General features: G+C 39.2%; 1 protein-coding gene across 2 annotated transcripts in view; it reads left to right on the top strand.

Annotated features, from left to right (window-relative positions):
• Positions 1 to 16,412, top strand: part of RGL1 (ral guanine nucleotide dissociation stimulator like 1) — a 281,489-nt gene that overhangs the window by 100,588 nt on the left and 164,489 nt on the right. For both annotated transcript variants that reach the window (XM_022593343.2, XM_022593340.2), the window contains exon 2: positions 2,115 to 2,278. In XM_022593343.2, the coding sequence (XP_022449051.1) occupies positions 2,147 to 2,278 (132 nt within the window). In that variant the 5' untranslated portion in view covers positions 2,115 to 2,146. The remainder of the gene's footprint in view (positions 1 to 2,114; positions 2,279 to 16,412) is intronic.

Below are 16,412 nucleotides of genomic sequence, written 5' to 3'. Positions count from 1 at the left end.
TAACAGTTTCCTCATCATTGCTCTCTGCCAGCAGACTCCTTGCTCTCCATGGCTTACAGGTGGAGCATGTGAGGCAGAGAAGTAACTTGGCTGCAGAAGACCCTTCCCTCGAATCTTCTGACCTATCACCCCTGCCCAGCTTATCAACACCGATTTCCATTTACTTTTATTTGGGCAGTAGGCTATGTGAGCATAAGACCTGCTTTTTGCAGACATGCTCAGTTCCTTGAAGACATTTCCAAGAAAACTACTCTGTTGTTAACTAATGAGCAATTGCTCCTTGCAGAATTAGCTGCCTGGGGGTGCAGGATGAATGTTAGACTTGACCCTTTCTTTTGAAGAGCTTACAGCCCACTAAGTCAAAAAAAGTTGAAGTGAAGGAATAATTCGACTTTTAATCTGTTATTTGAATATATTAGATCTGCTGCCTTATTTTTACTGGAGTCTCATGATTACTGAATTAACTAATCCATCAAACATTCATTTAGTACTTACTCTGTACATGACGTCATCTCTAGTGTTAAGATGCTTGAAAGACCAGAAAGTAGAAATAAAGTTGAAAACAAATAATTATAATAAAGTGCTTTAGGTGACATGATAGAGATCTGTCCAGAGTATATATAGATACTAACAAAGGAGGAGGGGCCTTTATTCTCTTGGCGTGGTGGGTGAAGGGGAGGTGACACAAACAAAGGCTTAAAGTTCCTAGATGTATCTGAGATCCATAAGCACTTTCTTTTTTTTTTTTAAATAAATTTATTTATTTTTGGCTGCATTGGGTCTTCGCTGCTGCACGTGGGCTCTCCCTAGTTGCGGTGAGCAGGGGCCACTCCTCATTGCGGTGTGCAGGCCTCTCACTGCGGTGGCCTCTCCCGTTGCAGAGCACGGGCTCTAGGTGCACGGGCTTCAGTAGTTGTGGCACGTGGGCTCAGTAGTTGTGGCTCGCGGGCTGTAGAGCGCAGGCTCAGTAGTTGTGGCGCATGGGCTCAGTTGCTCCATGGAATGTGGGATCTTCCCGGACCAGGGCTCGAACCTGTGTCCCTTGCATTGGCAGGTGGATTCCCAGCCACTGTGCCACCAGGGAAGCCCCATAAGCACTTTCAAAGGACTGAAACAGAATAACAGAGGAGGCAGCCGGGCATGGTGGGAGAAGAGAGGCAGAGGAGGCCTTGGATGCTGTGTTAAGGAGTTTGGATTTCATTCTCCAGGCAAAGTTCTTGGTAGGTAGAACATTATTATCAGATTTGCTTTTTAGAAAAATTACCCTGAGAAGGATAGACCCGGGGGACATGAATGGAGGTAAGGAGATTCCTTAGGCAGTATGGTGCTGGGCAGGCATGACGTGATTCTGAACAAGCCAATGGCAGGTAGATTGATGTCAAGGAAGTAGACTTTATAGAATTGTTATCAATTTTTAGATACTGTCTCTGCAGAAACTGCTGATGAAATGGAGACTCAGGAAAGTAACACAGCCAATAAATATTGAAGAGAACCTTCCTCTGTGCTTCCACTACAGTTTGGAAACATGATTACTGAGGTGCTTCACACATTATGCTGTAATACACTGTGTTGTGATTGCTTGTTTACAGCACTTTCTGCCCTGAGACAGTAAGCTTTTTAAGGTGAAGGACCAAACTACCAAATTATTTGTGTATGCCTTGCATGGAGCCTCGAATAAATAAGTGTTTAATAGATGTTTGAAGAGTAAAACTCCTGACACCAGAACCAGTGCTTCTTCCTCATGCACTGCATGGCATGGAAATACGAAAACGTCGCTCAGGCTTGTCTTACATCCACCCATTTTCATTTCTCCTACTGAGGGGCCAGAGCAAAGTGACAAGCAGATAGAACAGGCAGAGGATGCTTTTTACTTTGCTTTACAATTTTTATCACTTCATCCATTATCAGAATGCATCCCTGCCTCCAGATTCCTGCATTAAAATACCAATCATGAATATCTAAAACATAAAAAGTGGCCATAAAAGTTGGTGCCTGTTGTGATACTGTTGTTGATGGTCTCATTATCCACAAATCAAGCGTGATCATTTGCTTTCCTATCTCTTTTTATGTTACTCAGTGTTTTAACCTGGATCTCACTTTATTCTTCCAAACAGATCCGTAATGCCTCCTGCCTGGCTCTTTCAAGATGGAGGGGAAGCCCGTGGGAGAGCCTGCTCATGTGGTGTCTAAACTCAAACTTTCCACCAAGGTAGAAAGCGCAGGACACTGGCTGGTGGAAGATCACGCTCGGATATGGGAAGTTTTAAAGACAGAGGAGGTAAGACAACTCTTAAGTGACACAGTTGACGCAGTGATGTATCTTCTTAGACTTGAAATTATCATTTTTAGTGTAGCCATTATCATAGGCCAGCTTGGCAATTTTTTATTCTGGGACCATAGGCACAACCACAGCTGGAGAATAAGAAGTCAGGGGTGTGTCCCTTGGACATTAATAATACTCCACAGTGATTCAGCCAAGGGAGTTAGCCTTGACCGATAGGGCTTAAAATATACAAGTAGACATTGTCCTTGTAGAATCCTACCATACCTAAATGGGAAATCAAATCGTGGTGAAAAAGTTGATTCCTAAGGATCAACTAACACATGTGGAATTATATAAATTCATTCCTTGACAGCACGAGGCTAAGTATCAGTTAGGGCTCTCCAGTTGCAAGCAACAGAAATTGACTCTGACTAATTTAAAGAAAATGGGAAATTATTGGAGGATATTGGGAGGCTCACAGAATTGATGGGAAGTTTGGAGAACTATGTTTGGAAACAGGACAGGAACCAAGTCAGCGGGAACTACTCAGAGCCCTACCCCTGGTATAAATTCCAAAGTGGTCTCTACCCTCTCCTCATTCTCACATTTCTCTGCTCAAGATGCAAAGCCATGGGAGTGAGGCGGTCACTGCCAAGCTTAGTCACATGTCTTTCTGTTGGTTATTCTGTAAAGAGAAAAGGAATCTCATGAGAAATCGTTGTACCAAGTCCTCAGAGCACTTGTGTTTGGTGTCCAAATCTCTAATACCTGCATGTTGTGACAATTCCAATCTAAGAAACTAACATAACAACTGCAGTCTTAAACGTGTGAAATCCAGCCAAAGAAATTGTAAACACTTTCTATGGAAATACTTGCACAACTGATTTTTTTTTTTAAGCAATAAAACTCTGCAGAGAGCTCTTGAAGTCTTTGTATCTTACCTAACAGGGCCAAGACTAGGATCAGATAAGGGAGGTGCTGAGGGTACAAAATTTAAGGAGGCGCTCACTCTTAGGTTTGTGTCCTGCACTTGCACAAACTTGAAAGTTAATGAGTCCTGATGTTTTGCATGCTAGATGACTTGCTTGCCTCACCCTAGTCCTGGCACCCAATTTTATGCCCCTCCCTCCTTACCCAAAGGTAATCACTATCTTGAATTTGACATCTATCATCCTTATGCATATTTCAATATGTATACTGCATACATGTTATCTGTATTTCCAATATATAGTATTGACTTACATCTGTTAAGTTTTACACAAGCTTTATACTGTGTATCTACTTCTACACCTTGCTTTTTTTACTTAACATTTTGTTTCTGTTTTATCTGTTTTCCATGATGATACATGTAGTTCTAGTTTATTCATTTTAACTGCTTTTTATACTCTATTGATTAGTAAGGTCAGATTTATTTATCCATTTTCTTGTTGATTAACTTTGTTTTTTTCAATACAAGGCAGCGTTATACATGTTTCTAGCATAGACACCTAGAAGTGGCATGCTGGATTATAAAGTATGAAAGCCTTCAGTTTTACTAGTTATTACCAGATTTGTCTCCAAGATGGGGACATGAGTTTATATCCCCACTAAAAGCATATGAGAATTTTCCCTACTCTACATTCTCCCAGTTATTGATATCATCAGACCTTTAAATATTGGTTAATCTGATTATTTTGAAATGGGGCCTTCTTGTTTTAACATGAATTTTTTCCATATGGATAATCAATTATCCTCATACCATTTTTGAATGTCCATCATTTCTTCTTTAGCTTGTAATGCTATATTTCGTGTATCATGTTTCTTTACATACTCTCTCTGCTGATGTGATACTCCTTCAACTATTCTAGCTTTGAAGGAAACCTGGATATCTGGTAGGGCATGTCCCTCCACTGAGTTATTGCTCTTCAAAATTGTCTTGGCTGCTTTTGGAACTTAGATTTTCAATATGAATTTAGGATGACCTTATTAAGTACTGCAAATATGAAGAAACAACAAAGTCTGCTGGGAATTTGATATGGATTGCAATAAGTTTGTTGATTAATTTGGGGGAGTATCAACATATTTATGATTCAGTGAGTATCTTGTCTCATTGTTGACTTTAAAAGGCATGCTTCAATATTTCACCCTCAATATTTCACCAATATTTTATCCTATACCATTTTGCTGTAAGATTTTTATAACAAAGGTTAAGGAAGCTCCTTCTATTCCTTTTCTTTTTGTGCTAAATGTTAATTTCTTTACATTATAATATTTGATACCTACAAAATAATATACATGTAACTTATAGTGTATAATATTAAAACAAACACTTGTGAGCTCACAACCAACTTAAGAACTAGAATTTTACTGATTTGTTGAATCCGTATGTATAATCCTTCACATCCTTTCCCCTGGATTCCTTTCCTTACAAAGGTAACCATGTTCTTGAAATCTGTGTTTAATCAATCATTCTTTGGCTTTTAAACAGTTTTATTACATACATATGTATCCTCCCAAAATATTGTTAAGTCATATAAGCTATTTATATAGTCATATATATGTGTGATATATATCTGATTTCTTTGGTGACTTATTTCTTTCACTCAACCTGTTTCTAAGATTTTCAAGACTTACAACATTAATACATGTAGTAGTAATGCATTAATTTTTACTGTTGAATAATATGCCGTTATGTGGTTATACCATGACTTAATTATTCATAGTTATGTTGATGAACATTTCAATTATTTAGTTTTTTTTCATTATGAACAATGCTACTGTGAACATGCTTATACATGTCTTATGCCCCTGTATAAGAATGTCCATATTTTCTAGGTTAATACCTGTTATGTGCAAGTTCCATCTTGCAAGTTATTGCCACATTGTTTTCCAAAGTGGTACCAGTTTACACTCCCACCAGCAGTGCATAAATTTCCCCCATTCCATATCCTTGCCAAGTTTTGGAATTGTCACATTTCTTAATTTTTCCAGTCTAGTTTGTATAAAATAGAATCTCATTCTTTCCTCATTTCCTTCTTGCATCTCAACCCCATCTCCGATAATTTTTCTTTTTCTTTTAGAGTTTACTTTTCTGAGGGTCTAACTTTAGCAAAAGTCTTTCTTTGTGTGTTTTATTATTATTATTATTTGGTTTGAAGATGTCTTTATTTTAAGTGCAGTTTTAGAACGATAGTTTAGATGGATATAGAATTTCAGGTTACTTTATCTCAGTACATTGAAAATATTCCATTGTCTTCTGCTTTCCGTTGTTTCTGTTGTAAACTAGCTGAAAGTCTAAGTTTTATTTCTTTGAATATACAGATCTTCCTTGACTTACAATGGGGTTACATCCTGATAATCCCATCATAAGTTGAAAGTATCATAACTCAAAAATGCATTTAATACACCTAATCTACCAAACATTACAGTTTACCCTAGCCTACCTTAAATGTGCTCAGAAAACTTGCCTTAGCCTAAAATCATCTAAATGCAAAGCTTATTTTATAATAAAGTGTTGAATATCTCATGTAATTTACTGAATACTGTACTGAAAGTGAAAAAGCAGAATGGTTTTATGAGTACAGAATGGTTGTAAGTGTATTGATTGTTTACCTTTGTGATTGCGTGGCTGACTGAGGGCTGTGGTTTCCTGCCATTGCCCAGCATCATGAGAAAGTATTGTATTGCCTATTGCTAGCCTGGGGAAAGATCAAAATTCAAAATTTGAAGTATGATTTCTAGTGAGTGTGTATCACTTTTGCACCTTTGTAAAGTTGAAAAAATGTAAGTTGAACCATTGTAAGTGGAGGGCCATCTGTGATGTCTTTTCTCTCTAATTGCTTAGGTATTCTCTACATCTTTGCTGTTTTGCAGTTTTACTCTTCTGTGTTTAGGTGTGGGTTTCTTTTGTTTAACCTCTTGGAAGTCATAGGGCTTCCCAAATATATGGATTGGTGTCTTTCATCAGTGTGGAAACATCTCTGTAATTTTCTTCTCTAATAATTGCTTTTGCTTCATTTTCCTTCTGCAACTCCAAGATTTATGCTCATTTTTCTTACACTTTGCTCATGTCCCTTAACCTCTCTTTCAGAGTTACTATCTTTTTTCCTCTCTGTACTGTATTCTGATTAATTTTAGATCTATCCTCCAATTCACTAATTCTCTCTTCAGTTGTATCTAATTTGCCCTTTAATCATTGAGTTTTAAATTTCAGTTATTCTATTTTTTACTTCTGGAAGTTCAGTTTTGTTCTCTTAAAATCTTCCAGGCATTACTTTAGTTTCTTGCTTCCTGTTCATATTTTTATTTCTAAAGACTATTTGTCAAGACATTTGAAGAGTATGAGATTTTACACTGTTTGCAAATTAGCTGAAAGAAGACACAAGACTTGTCTCAGAGACAAAAGACTTTATTAGTCACAGAAGAAGCAGTAGCCAGAGTGTCAGCATGTTTGTTTTGGTTCCCTATGTCCCAGTTCCTACAGGAATGACACAGATAGGCCTAGATAGCTGCTTGCACAGGAGAGGATCACTGACCTTGGGGAACTTGCCAGTTTATAGTAGACAGTAAGAAAGCCTACACTTTCTCCTAGTGAGACATTACTTTATCCTTGAAGGATACTCACTGCAAACACAGACCTGAAAAATGGTCCAGGTAAAGATCAGCTAGAGCCTTGGTTTTCTTGTTTTGTTTTTGTTTTTTTGTATACAAAGCAAGACATGCAGGAACAAGAGAGACTCATGGAGGAGTGTTTCTGAACAATATTAAGTATAATGGTTTTATATTCTAAATTGGCAGTTCTGATAGCTGTGAGTCTTATTCAACTATCTGTTTTTTCTTTTGGCTCTTGCACTTGGTGTTTTGGTTCTTTGTGTGTTTTATGATTTTTGAAAGTGGGTTCATTTTTCTTGGAATGAAAGGATCTTTCTCTGGAGAGAAATTGCATTTACTTCTGGGAGCACTATCAACTGGAAGGCACTTTAAAATAAATTCTTAGCTTGAGGTTTTTCAGACCACTCAATGTGAATATAGGCTGGAAACCTATAGATATGTATGCTTGTGGTAATTAATTCTAGGGGGGAAATGACTCCCCTCTCCCTGCCCCTATCCAGCACCATATTTCAAGATAAGCAATTTTCCTTGTGTTGTCATGGAGGGCATGTGGTTTAATGCAATAAGAGTTTATTTCTCAATCACATAATAACCCAATGTAGGTGTTTCTGATGAGAATGAAGCTTTTCTCCATATGATGATTCAGGGTCACAGATTACTTTATTCTTGCAGCTCCACCATCCTCTGGGGCCTAGGAATCTTCTAAGTTCAGATAGCAATTAGCAAAAAATGAGATTGAAGAAGACACACCCAGTTCTTAACTTTCTTGGACCAGAGTGACATACATCACATCACTTTACATTCTATCATCACTGAGAACTAATCCCACTGTCCTATGTGGATATGAGGGAGGTGAGGTGGGGAAATATAATCTCTGGCTGGGCAACCACTTCCTAGTGATGACTCAGTACTCTGGAAAGGGGAGCACAAGTTGAATTTTGGCGGGCAGTTAAATAAGTGTCTAGCAAAAAACAAAGCTTAAGTTTACCTGGTTAAGCCAATGCCCTCTAAATGGAGGCTGACTTCACCTGGTTAAGCCAATGCCCTCAAAATGGAGGCTGACTTCACCTGGTTAAGCCAATGCCCTCAACATGGAGGCTGACTTCAGTGCTTATCTCTGTAGGTTCTTCTTTCATATAGGTTTGGCTTTTAAGAGTTCTTAATTTTTTGTCAGCCTATCAATATATTGAAAAAGGCATTTTAGTTTTATTTTATCAAGCATTTTTTAGTTGTTCTTAAAGGGAGAGTTAATTACAGTGTTCAGTCCACAATACTGCTGGACATGTGAGTCCTACACTCTTTCATGAGTTAAAGTGTGTCTTAAAAATATATGCTTTTTAAACTTATTTTTAAAAAAGTATTTCACTTGGTCAGAAAATATCATCTAGATAATGTTGAATCTTTATTATTTTTGGCCACATTTAGTTAAGTACCTTCTTACACAGTATTTATAACTGACTTCTTAGAATCATTTATAAATTTTATGTAGGCACAAATCAGTTTGTCAAATATATTTGAACTTAAAATATTATTTCTTTTTTTTTAACATCTTTATTGGAGTATAATTGCTTTACAATGGTGTGTTAGTTTCTGCTTCATAACAAAGTGAATCAGTTATACATATACATGTGTTCCCATATCTCTTCCCTCTTGCGTCTCCCTCCCTCCCACCCTCCCTATCCCACCCCTCCAGGTGGTCACAAAGCACCGAGCTGATCTCCCTGTGCTATGCGGCTGCTTCCCACTAGCTATCTACCTTATGTTTGGTAGTGTATATATGTCCATGACTCTCTCTCGCTTTGTCACAGCTTACCCTTCTCGCTCCCCATATCCTCAAGTCCATCTTTAATGTATTGATTAATTTTAACTATTCTAAATGTACCATTAAATATAAATATTTAATTGTTAAATTATAAATAATACCCGCATATAGCAGAAAATAATGAAGTTTTTGATGAATGATCAAGCATGAAAAATAAATGTCTTTATAAAATCTCCGTATCTTTTTTTTTCAATTTTTATTGGAGTATAGTTGATTTACAATGTTGTGTTAGTTTCAGGTATACAGCAAAGTGAATCAATTTTACATATATATATATATATATAGCCACTCTTTTTAAGATTCTTTTCCCATATAGGTCATTACAGAGTATTGAGTAGAGTTCCCTGTGTTATACAGTAGGTCCTTATTAGTTATCTATTTTATATATAGTAGTATGTATATGTCAATCCCAATCCCCCAATTTATTCCTTCCCCCCAGTAACCATATGTTTGTTTTCTACATCTGTGGCTCTATTTCTGTTTTGTAAATAAGTGCATTTGTACCATTTTTATAAAATCTCGGTATCTTTTATTTTTTTAAATGAGCAAGGGAGCAGTGAGGAGGTTGGACATATTTTTGTGGAGATGAAAACGTTCTGTCCTTTGATTGTCATGGTGGTTACATGAATATACATATTTTTCAAAACTAACTGAACTATGTACTTAAAATTGATACATTTTATTATATGTCAATTATGCCTCAATGAAGTTGATCTTAAAAAATGGGCAATAGGTTGGGGGAACAGCGTTAAATAAATCAATAATTGCAATGCAATGTGATGAGTGCTGTAATAAATACATCAACAGGTATTTTCAGAGCCTACAGCAGGGAGCTGTAGTCCAGCATAGGTGTGAATAAGCTTATGTAGGTGTGGGTGTCAGGGAAAGAAAGCTTCCCAGAGAGGTAAGGCTTGAGTTCATTCTTAAAAGAAAAGTAGAAGTTAGCCCAGAAAATGGGGTTTTAGAAGGGGAACCAGAGCAAATATTCCTGGAAGAGGGAAAATTGTACAAAAGGGCAGTATTAGAGAGGACATCCTGCAGTTTGGAGCATCTGTAGCAGAAGAGAAATGGCAAGAGATGAAGCTGCTGAGAAGCACCAAATAACGAAAAGTCTTATATGCTTCACTTGGATATTCAGAAATTGTCCTGTGGACCTTGGGGAGTCAGTAAAGGGTTTCAGGCAGGGGTAGTGACATGGTCAGATTTGTTTTTTAGAAATGCTGCTCTGTCAGACATGTGAAGGGTGGCCTAGAACACTTCAAAACCGCTCTTGGCCATTTTGGTGTCCTTCTTCTCTGTCCACGCTATGCTAGGGATTATTGGGGGTTGTTCTTTTTTTCATGATGGGAGTTCTCTCTTTCCAGCTAGGCTGTCGGTCCTTGAGACCGTGTCCATTAGTTTTAATTCTACTTCGCTTAGAAACCCTAACGCACTGGCATACCGCTGGACACAAGTTGAAATAAATACCTGATGGTTGATTGATGAATCATTTTCATAGTGATTCTGTAATCATGATTTCATAGTAATATGTTGATTCCCTAAATTTTAACATCAACCAAAATGCTGCCATCTCTGGGTACAAAGGTGATTCATTTGATTCACCATTGTATAGCACTAAGTGGTGGTGTTTTTTTTTGTTGTTGGTGTTGTTACAGATTGAAATTGCATCAACTCATTCCTTATGCACTGGACTTATCTGTGCTCAATGTCTTACATTTGTGAGAAGGCTGCCAAGATAAGCAATATTCTCCGTGGCTGTGAAACAGAGATGTTCTCTGTGTGAAATTAAACTAGTGAACGCCTGTATGGAGACTATCTCTCTCAATCCAGTTCTGGAATGTGGGCCCACATTGTAACATCACATTCTTGGAGGAAGAAATAGTATGTGTTCATCATGCATACTTTGGAGATTAAATCATACTCATCTGAGGGATAAGAAGAGAGAGAATTTAAAAAAAAAAGAAAAGCTGGATGACAATTTGGACAAGCAATGGGTGTGCATTGTATTCATCTCTGAAGAGTCAGCTCTTTGCTGAACTTAAAGGCTATGGTTCGATGACAGCGCTAGGCTCCTTCTTTGTGATTCTGAATGACTTCTTCTCCTGCCACAAATTTTAACATGAGGCAAAGGGATAGAAATTTCCTGCCTAGGACCTTATTAATATATAAACATGCTTTGAAGTATTTTTACTGAGATGACTAAAGTAGACATTATCATCAATAGTGAGAAATGAAATATTGAGACCGAATAATATTCAATTGGGGTCTGTAAGGGAGGGAAACTATCATTTATTGAGCACCTACTCTGTGTCAAGAACTGTCCCTGGCTCTTTTATATTCATCAATCTATTTAATTGTCACAGCCATAGGGACATTTTTGATAAGGATTTTGAAGATTAGAAGTTAAGGCACATGCTCAAGGATACATAGCTGGTAAGTGGCAGAGTAAGATTCAAGCTCAAGCGTCCTCAGCACAATAAATGGCATCAGTCTTGCTCTCCTAGGGCTTGGCTCAGCGGTGTCTCGTGGGAAGAAACACCAACGTGCCCACTGAGTCATAACTCTCCTTCGTTCCTCAAAGTGTTGTCCAAGTATGTGGCTGTGTTTCCATCTCAGTTTTCCCATGTAGTATCCAGGTATCTCATGGAGACTGCACCCTGCCCTTAACTCCATCCCATTTAAATGGGGCCCTAAACCTCTGCTAACTAAGCTCTTCATAGCTCTTTTTTCTGCATAACTGAATACTGCTCCGCATACTCGAAGCTATTGACTGGAGTCCAATTGTGTGAACAGCCTGATTGTTTGGAACCTGGGTATTTTCACCCATTCCCTGAACTACTGTTGCTTCCTTGGACATTAAAGCCTGCCAGAATCACATCAGAGTTTTCCTATGCCCTTGAGATACTGCTCACCAAACAGTCTGCTGTCACCACGGGGCACAGACCTACTATCAGGGAAGTCTCTCTAGCTCCAATCTACCCACCTTGTATCTTCATATTTTTACCCCTTGGCTCTTGCTGCCAGAGTCCCAAGTAGCCCCATGGAAGACCATTTGAGTTATGGCATGAGGTTTCCAATAAGCTTCATAGTCTAAACTGAAGGGGGATACCCCTGATATCAAACGTTTCATATTGGTTACTTTTCAGTGTTGGTGTTAGAAGGTGCTCGAGTACCAGCTCTTCAAGGAAGACATCCTTGACCCCTCTGGTCAGGGTTAGTGGCCCTACCGTGTGGTCCTACCTCTGCTTATCTATCTCATAAGACTCATCACATAAATGGTACTTGTATGTTTATGTCTTGCTGTCTCTCAAACTAGAATGTAAGCTTCTCAAGGGCAGGGCCTCTGTCATATTCATCTGTATATGCCAATATTATGCACAGTGTTTGGCACTTAGTAGGTGCTTAAGAAGTATTTACCAAATACGGAAAATATATAGGGGAATTAAGAGCGTGGACTCTGGAGCTAGACTTGCTGTGTGACCTCGTTAAATTTCTTAATCTCTCTGTATTTCAGTCTCCTGATCTGTAACACGTGTATACTAATAGGTTGTGAGAATTAACTGCGTGATATTATGCAAAATGCTTAGAACAGTGGTCCCACATAACAAGCAATAGATGCAGACTTTTATTATTATTGAGTGAATCAGTGAGGGGGGAAGAGTACAAAATGTTACACCATACTGGCCTGCTAATTTTACAATAGCTGCTTCTGACCCGTGCCGTCTAAGCTCAAGATTGCCCCCATGTTCTGGAAGGCCTCACACTCCAGGATCCTTTTTTTTTGTTTGTTTTTTTCCGGTACGCGGGCCTCTCACTGTTGTGGCCTCTCGCGCTGCGGAGCACAGGCTCCGGACGCGCAGGCTCAGCGGCCATGGCTCACGGGCCCAGCCGCTCTGCGGCATGTGGGATCTTCCCGGACCGGGCCACGAACCCGTGTACCCTGCATTGGCAGGCGGACTCCCAACCACTGCGCCACCAGGGAAGCCCGGCGATCCTTTTTATGTTTTTAAATTACTACAGGATTTGAACTGGAGACACAGCTGCCTGACTCCAATGAGACTGCCACCACCAAGGTTCCTATGGGTGATCTTTCCGGGAGGAAGACAACCCCAACTAAACAGCACTGTGTTGAGATATACAGATAATTCCGGGGAGTGGCCAGATAGGGGGGTTTCTGAACCACTCAGCTCCTCCCTCTCTCCCCTGTGGGTGAGGAGGGACGACACTTGAGCCAGCAGTGTGCTCCTCAAGGGCCTCTTCCTGAAAAGGAGTAGGCAGGCTGGGTTCTAAACCTTGTGTTATCCTAGCTGCTGACTCAGTTGCTCAGGTGACCATTTGAGTGCGAAAAGGCCAAGCCCTTTTAGGAGGATAAAATTGTTATGTAGAGAGCTTTCTCCTGTAGAACTCTCTTAGACATTTGCAACCAATTTAGCCTGTTCTGTTTGCCTCCCAGTCCTAGAATGCACCGCGCCTTCACGGTATCAGACATGAACATTTCTTTGCATTTTGCTACAGAGAGTAAAGGAAACTCCAGGTGAATTTAGGAAGGAAGGGAGGGAGGGAGGGGAGGAAGGAAGGGGGGGAGGGAGGGAGGAAGGGAGGAAGGAAGGAAGGGAGGGAGGGAGGGGAGGAAGGAAGGGGGGGAGGGAGGGAGGAAGGGAGGAAGGAAGGAAGGAAGGAAGGAAGGAAGGAAGGAAGGAAGGAAGGAAGGAGGGAAAAAGACCATTTTCTTGAGGGCCTGGAAATCATTCCTTCATGGGGCTTGCATTCATGTGGGTCTTAGGTCTCCAAGAAAAAGTTTGCAAAGCAGTTCTATTTCAGCTCATTGTTTTCCAAGATGTGTTCGTTGTAAACCTCAGGGTCTCTTTTTATTCCCATGAAAACTCCATGGCGTCAGGACAAGCTTGGCATGAGGCAATAAAGAGGCAAATGATGGGAGGAGAGGAGCTTACACACTGAAATAGTGCCCATGAAAGGGAAAGAAGTGTCTTCTGTCCTTTAGGCTTATCTCTCCTTCGAGGGGACAAATATGAGAAAGAAATGATGTTATTTAAATTTGCCCTTGGATTACAAATGTTGGGTATTTGGGAGAGATTCAATTCCTTCCCACAGCAGTGAGTAGCTAGTTCAAAGGCCCACTCTCTTTCAGGGGCCCAGAAGAGGAAATAGTTGAAAACTTTCACTATAAACTCTTCTCTTATGACCTGGCATCTGAGAAATGTACCTGCTTTACATGATGAAAAACCTGGGTCTAGGAATCTGAGGAAACTTTATAAAATTTTTTTTTTTTTTTGGCCGCACCGTGCAGCCTGTGGGATCTTAGTTCCCCGAACAGGGATTGAACCCAGATCCTCAGCAGTGAGAGCGCGGAGTTCTAACCACTGGACCGCTAGGGAATTCCCCAGGAAACTTTATAGATGGAGGACATTTCAGAAAGGTAGAGATTTAGGGGTGGTCACTGGTAGGAAAGGGTTAGCATTCTTTAAAAAATTGCACTCTGATATCAGGATATTGGTAGCCCCAGTGCATTTGCACATCATGCTGTCATCTCTGTTTAGGGTACCCTTCCTTCCACTTTGCCTAGCTAATTCCTATTCATCCTTCAGACCCTGGCAATTTCCCCTGATCTCCACAGACTATGTTGTATGCCCTTGTCATTTTTTTTCTTAACTTTTTTTTAAAGCACCCTGTGTTTCCTTTATATACATTTATCACATTATATGGCAATCACTTATTTTATATTCTTTTCCAGTATACTATGAGCTCCTAACATGAGGAACTGTGTCTGCTTTATTCAAAGTTACATCACTACCTGTTGAGACGTTTGTTGAATGAATGAATGAATGCATGCACAAAGGAATGGACGGATAAACAACTATCTCATGTGTTAATGCTTACTCTGAGAACACCCAAGTGACAGAATTTCTAGGGGTTAGTGGTGTTTTCTCTGACATCATAAAAGGACAGACCCAAGGCCCAGAACCATATGATTTATTCCGTGGCTTGTACTTGCCAATAATAGGAACCATTAGAATTTTACTGGATTTCCGAGAAATCAACACCATTTGTGTATAGAAAAAAATACAGTGACAATAAAAACATATAGCCTGTTGAAAAGAGTCCTCAGTAAGCAAAATAACCTCTCCACCCATTCTTGTTTACCCTTATGGTCAAACCATGCTTACAAACTAACTTGTTGCCTCAGAACATTCATTTTAAGTAGGATGGATGCAATACAAGGACAAATCTGAATTGTTTCAAAGTAAAAATGTTGATCAAGGAAGCTAAGAATGGCAAAAAGACTTGAAACACTGAGATGGAAGAATCATGCTCTATCAGTCAAGGTAGGAAAAGTTATTTTTAAGGAATCATGGAGGGTGGTAGTTATGGGAAAGCAAGAAAGAGCCAGGATTTCAAATGGGAGTCCAGAAGTATTATAACTTACTGAGAAGTCCAAACTGCTGACAGCACTGTCACAAAAAAGTGAGTGATTCCCAAACACTCAGGACTTACTGGAAGAAATATAGCCAGCCCTTTGATAAAAAGTATACATACAGGGACAGGCAGTTTCTCTGGGGGCAGGGAACAAGGTGTCATCCATTTTCTGAAGGGAGACAGGGAACACAAGAAAGAAAGTGCAGGGGCTTAACCGTACCCTACGTGAACTATAGGGCCACACACATGCCGACCGTTAAACAACCGTAAGAATTTGAACTGAGAGCCTAGAAGATATACTGAGAAAGCCAAATTATTTATCCCTAGGTTTCATATGCTTAACTGTTAAGACAAAAGTATAGGACACTGTAGAAATCATAAGTAACAACCAAGTTTTAAATATGACTCTTAAATATCTAGCCACCTTGTAAAGTCTTTTCATACCAAAACTACAACATTATAGTCCTTGTAGGACCAGGATAAACTTTCAGGGGCCATCTAATGTGAATGTAGCTTGTCATTTTTCATCCTTTACCTGTGTGAATTGGGGGTAGGAGGAAATCTATTCAGCCTTTTAATGCTATTTTCTCATTGCCTTGATGGTTGCATGTTTCTTTTGCATTGGAGAAACTTCCACGGCATTATATCACCACTGAATTTATTCACAGCTAAATTATTCAAAATGCTTGTGAATGCAGTGCCCTGATTAACTTAATTTTCCGCACATTTATGAGGTAACAGCACACACCCTTAGTAGGCACTTAATTGATGTTTTTTAAATGAATAGATGAATAACATATGTGAAAGTACATTCTCTGGCTCAAAAAGTGCAAGTGCCTTCCAGATAAGGATAGGATTTGAGGATCTAGACAATAAGGGGCAAAGCCCCATGGATTTGGATTTAGTTAGAATTTGGTTTGAACATGGTAGTAACGTTTACTGGGTTTATTCTCTGAGGCAGTAGTTAATCGTCTAAGTCTTAGTGTCTTCATCCATAAAGTGTGGATAATAATATTCTCTTAGGACGGTTGAATATGGAGTATATATAAACCTAGGACAATGATTAGCATGTAGCTAGTGCTTATACTATTGTTTCCATTTTTTTTCTCTCTAGTTAAATCAGGACTGATCACAAAATCATCTGAGTTTTGGCCCTTTGAAAATAGTCTTGACTAGACTGGAAGTACTATGCAAAACTGTTAACATTTGTCAATTCCAGATGGTGGTAATACGAACACGATTATCCATTTTGTATTTCTCTATCTTTTACAATTCTAAAAATTAAACATGTCAAAACAAAAG

This window comes from Delphinapterus leucas, chromosome 1 (assembly GCF_059928025.1).
Source record: "Delphinapterus leucas isolate spDelLeu-1000000601 "Yukka" chromosome 1, BTC_Dleu_Yukka2, whole genome shotgun sequence".
NCBI classification, from domain to species: Eukaryota; Metazoa; Chordata; class Mammalia; order Artiodactyla; family Monodontidae; genus Delphinapterus; species Delphinapterus leucas.
Note: the sequence above shows the minus strand (reverse complement) of the source record. Positions and strands in the feature narration are given on the sequence as shown.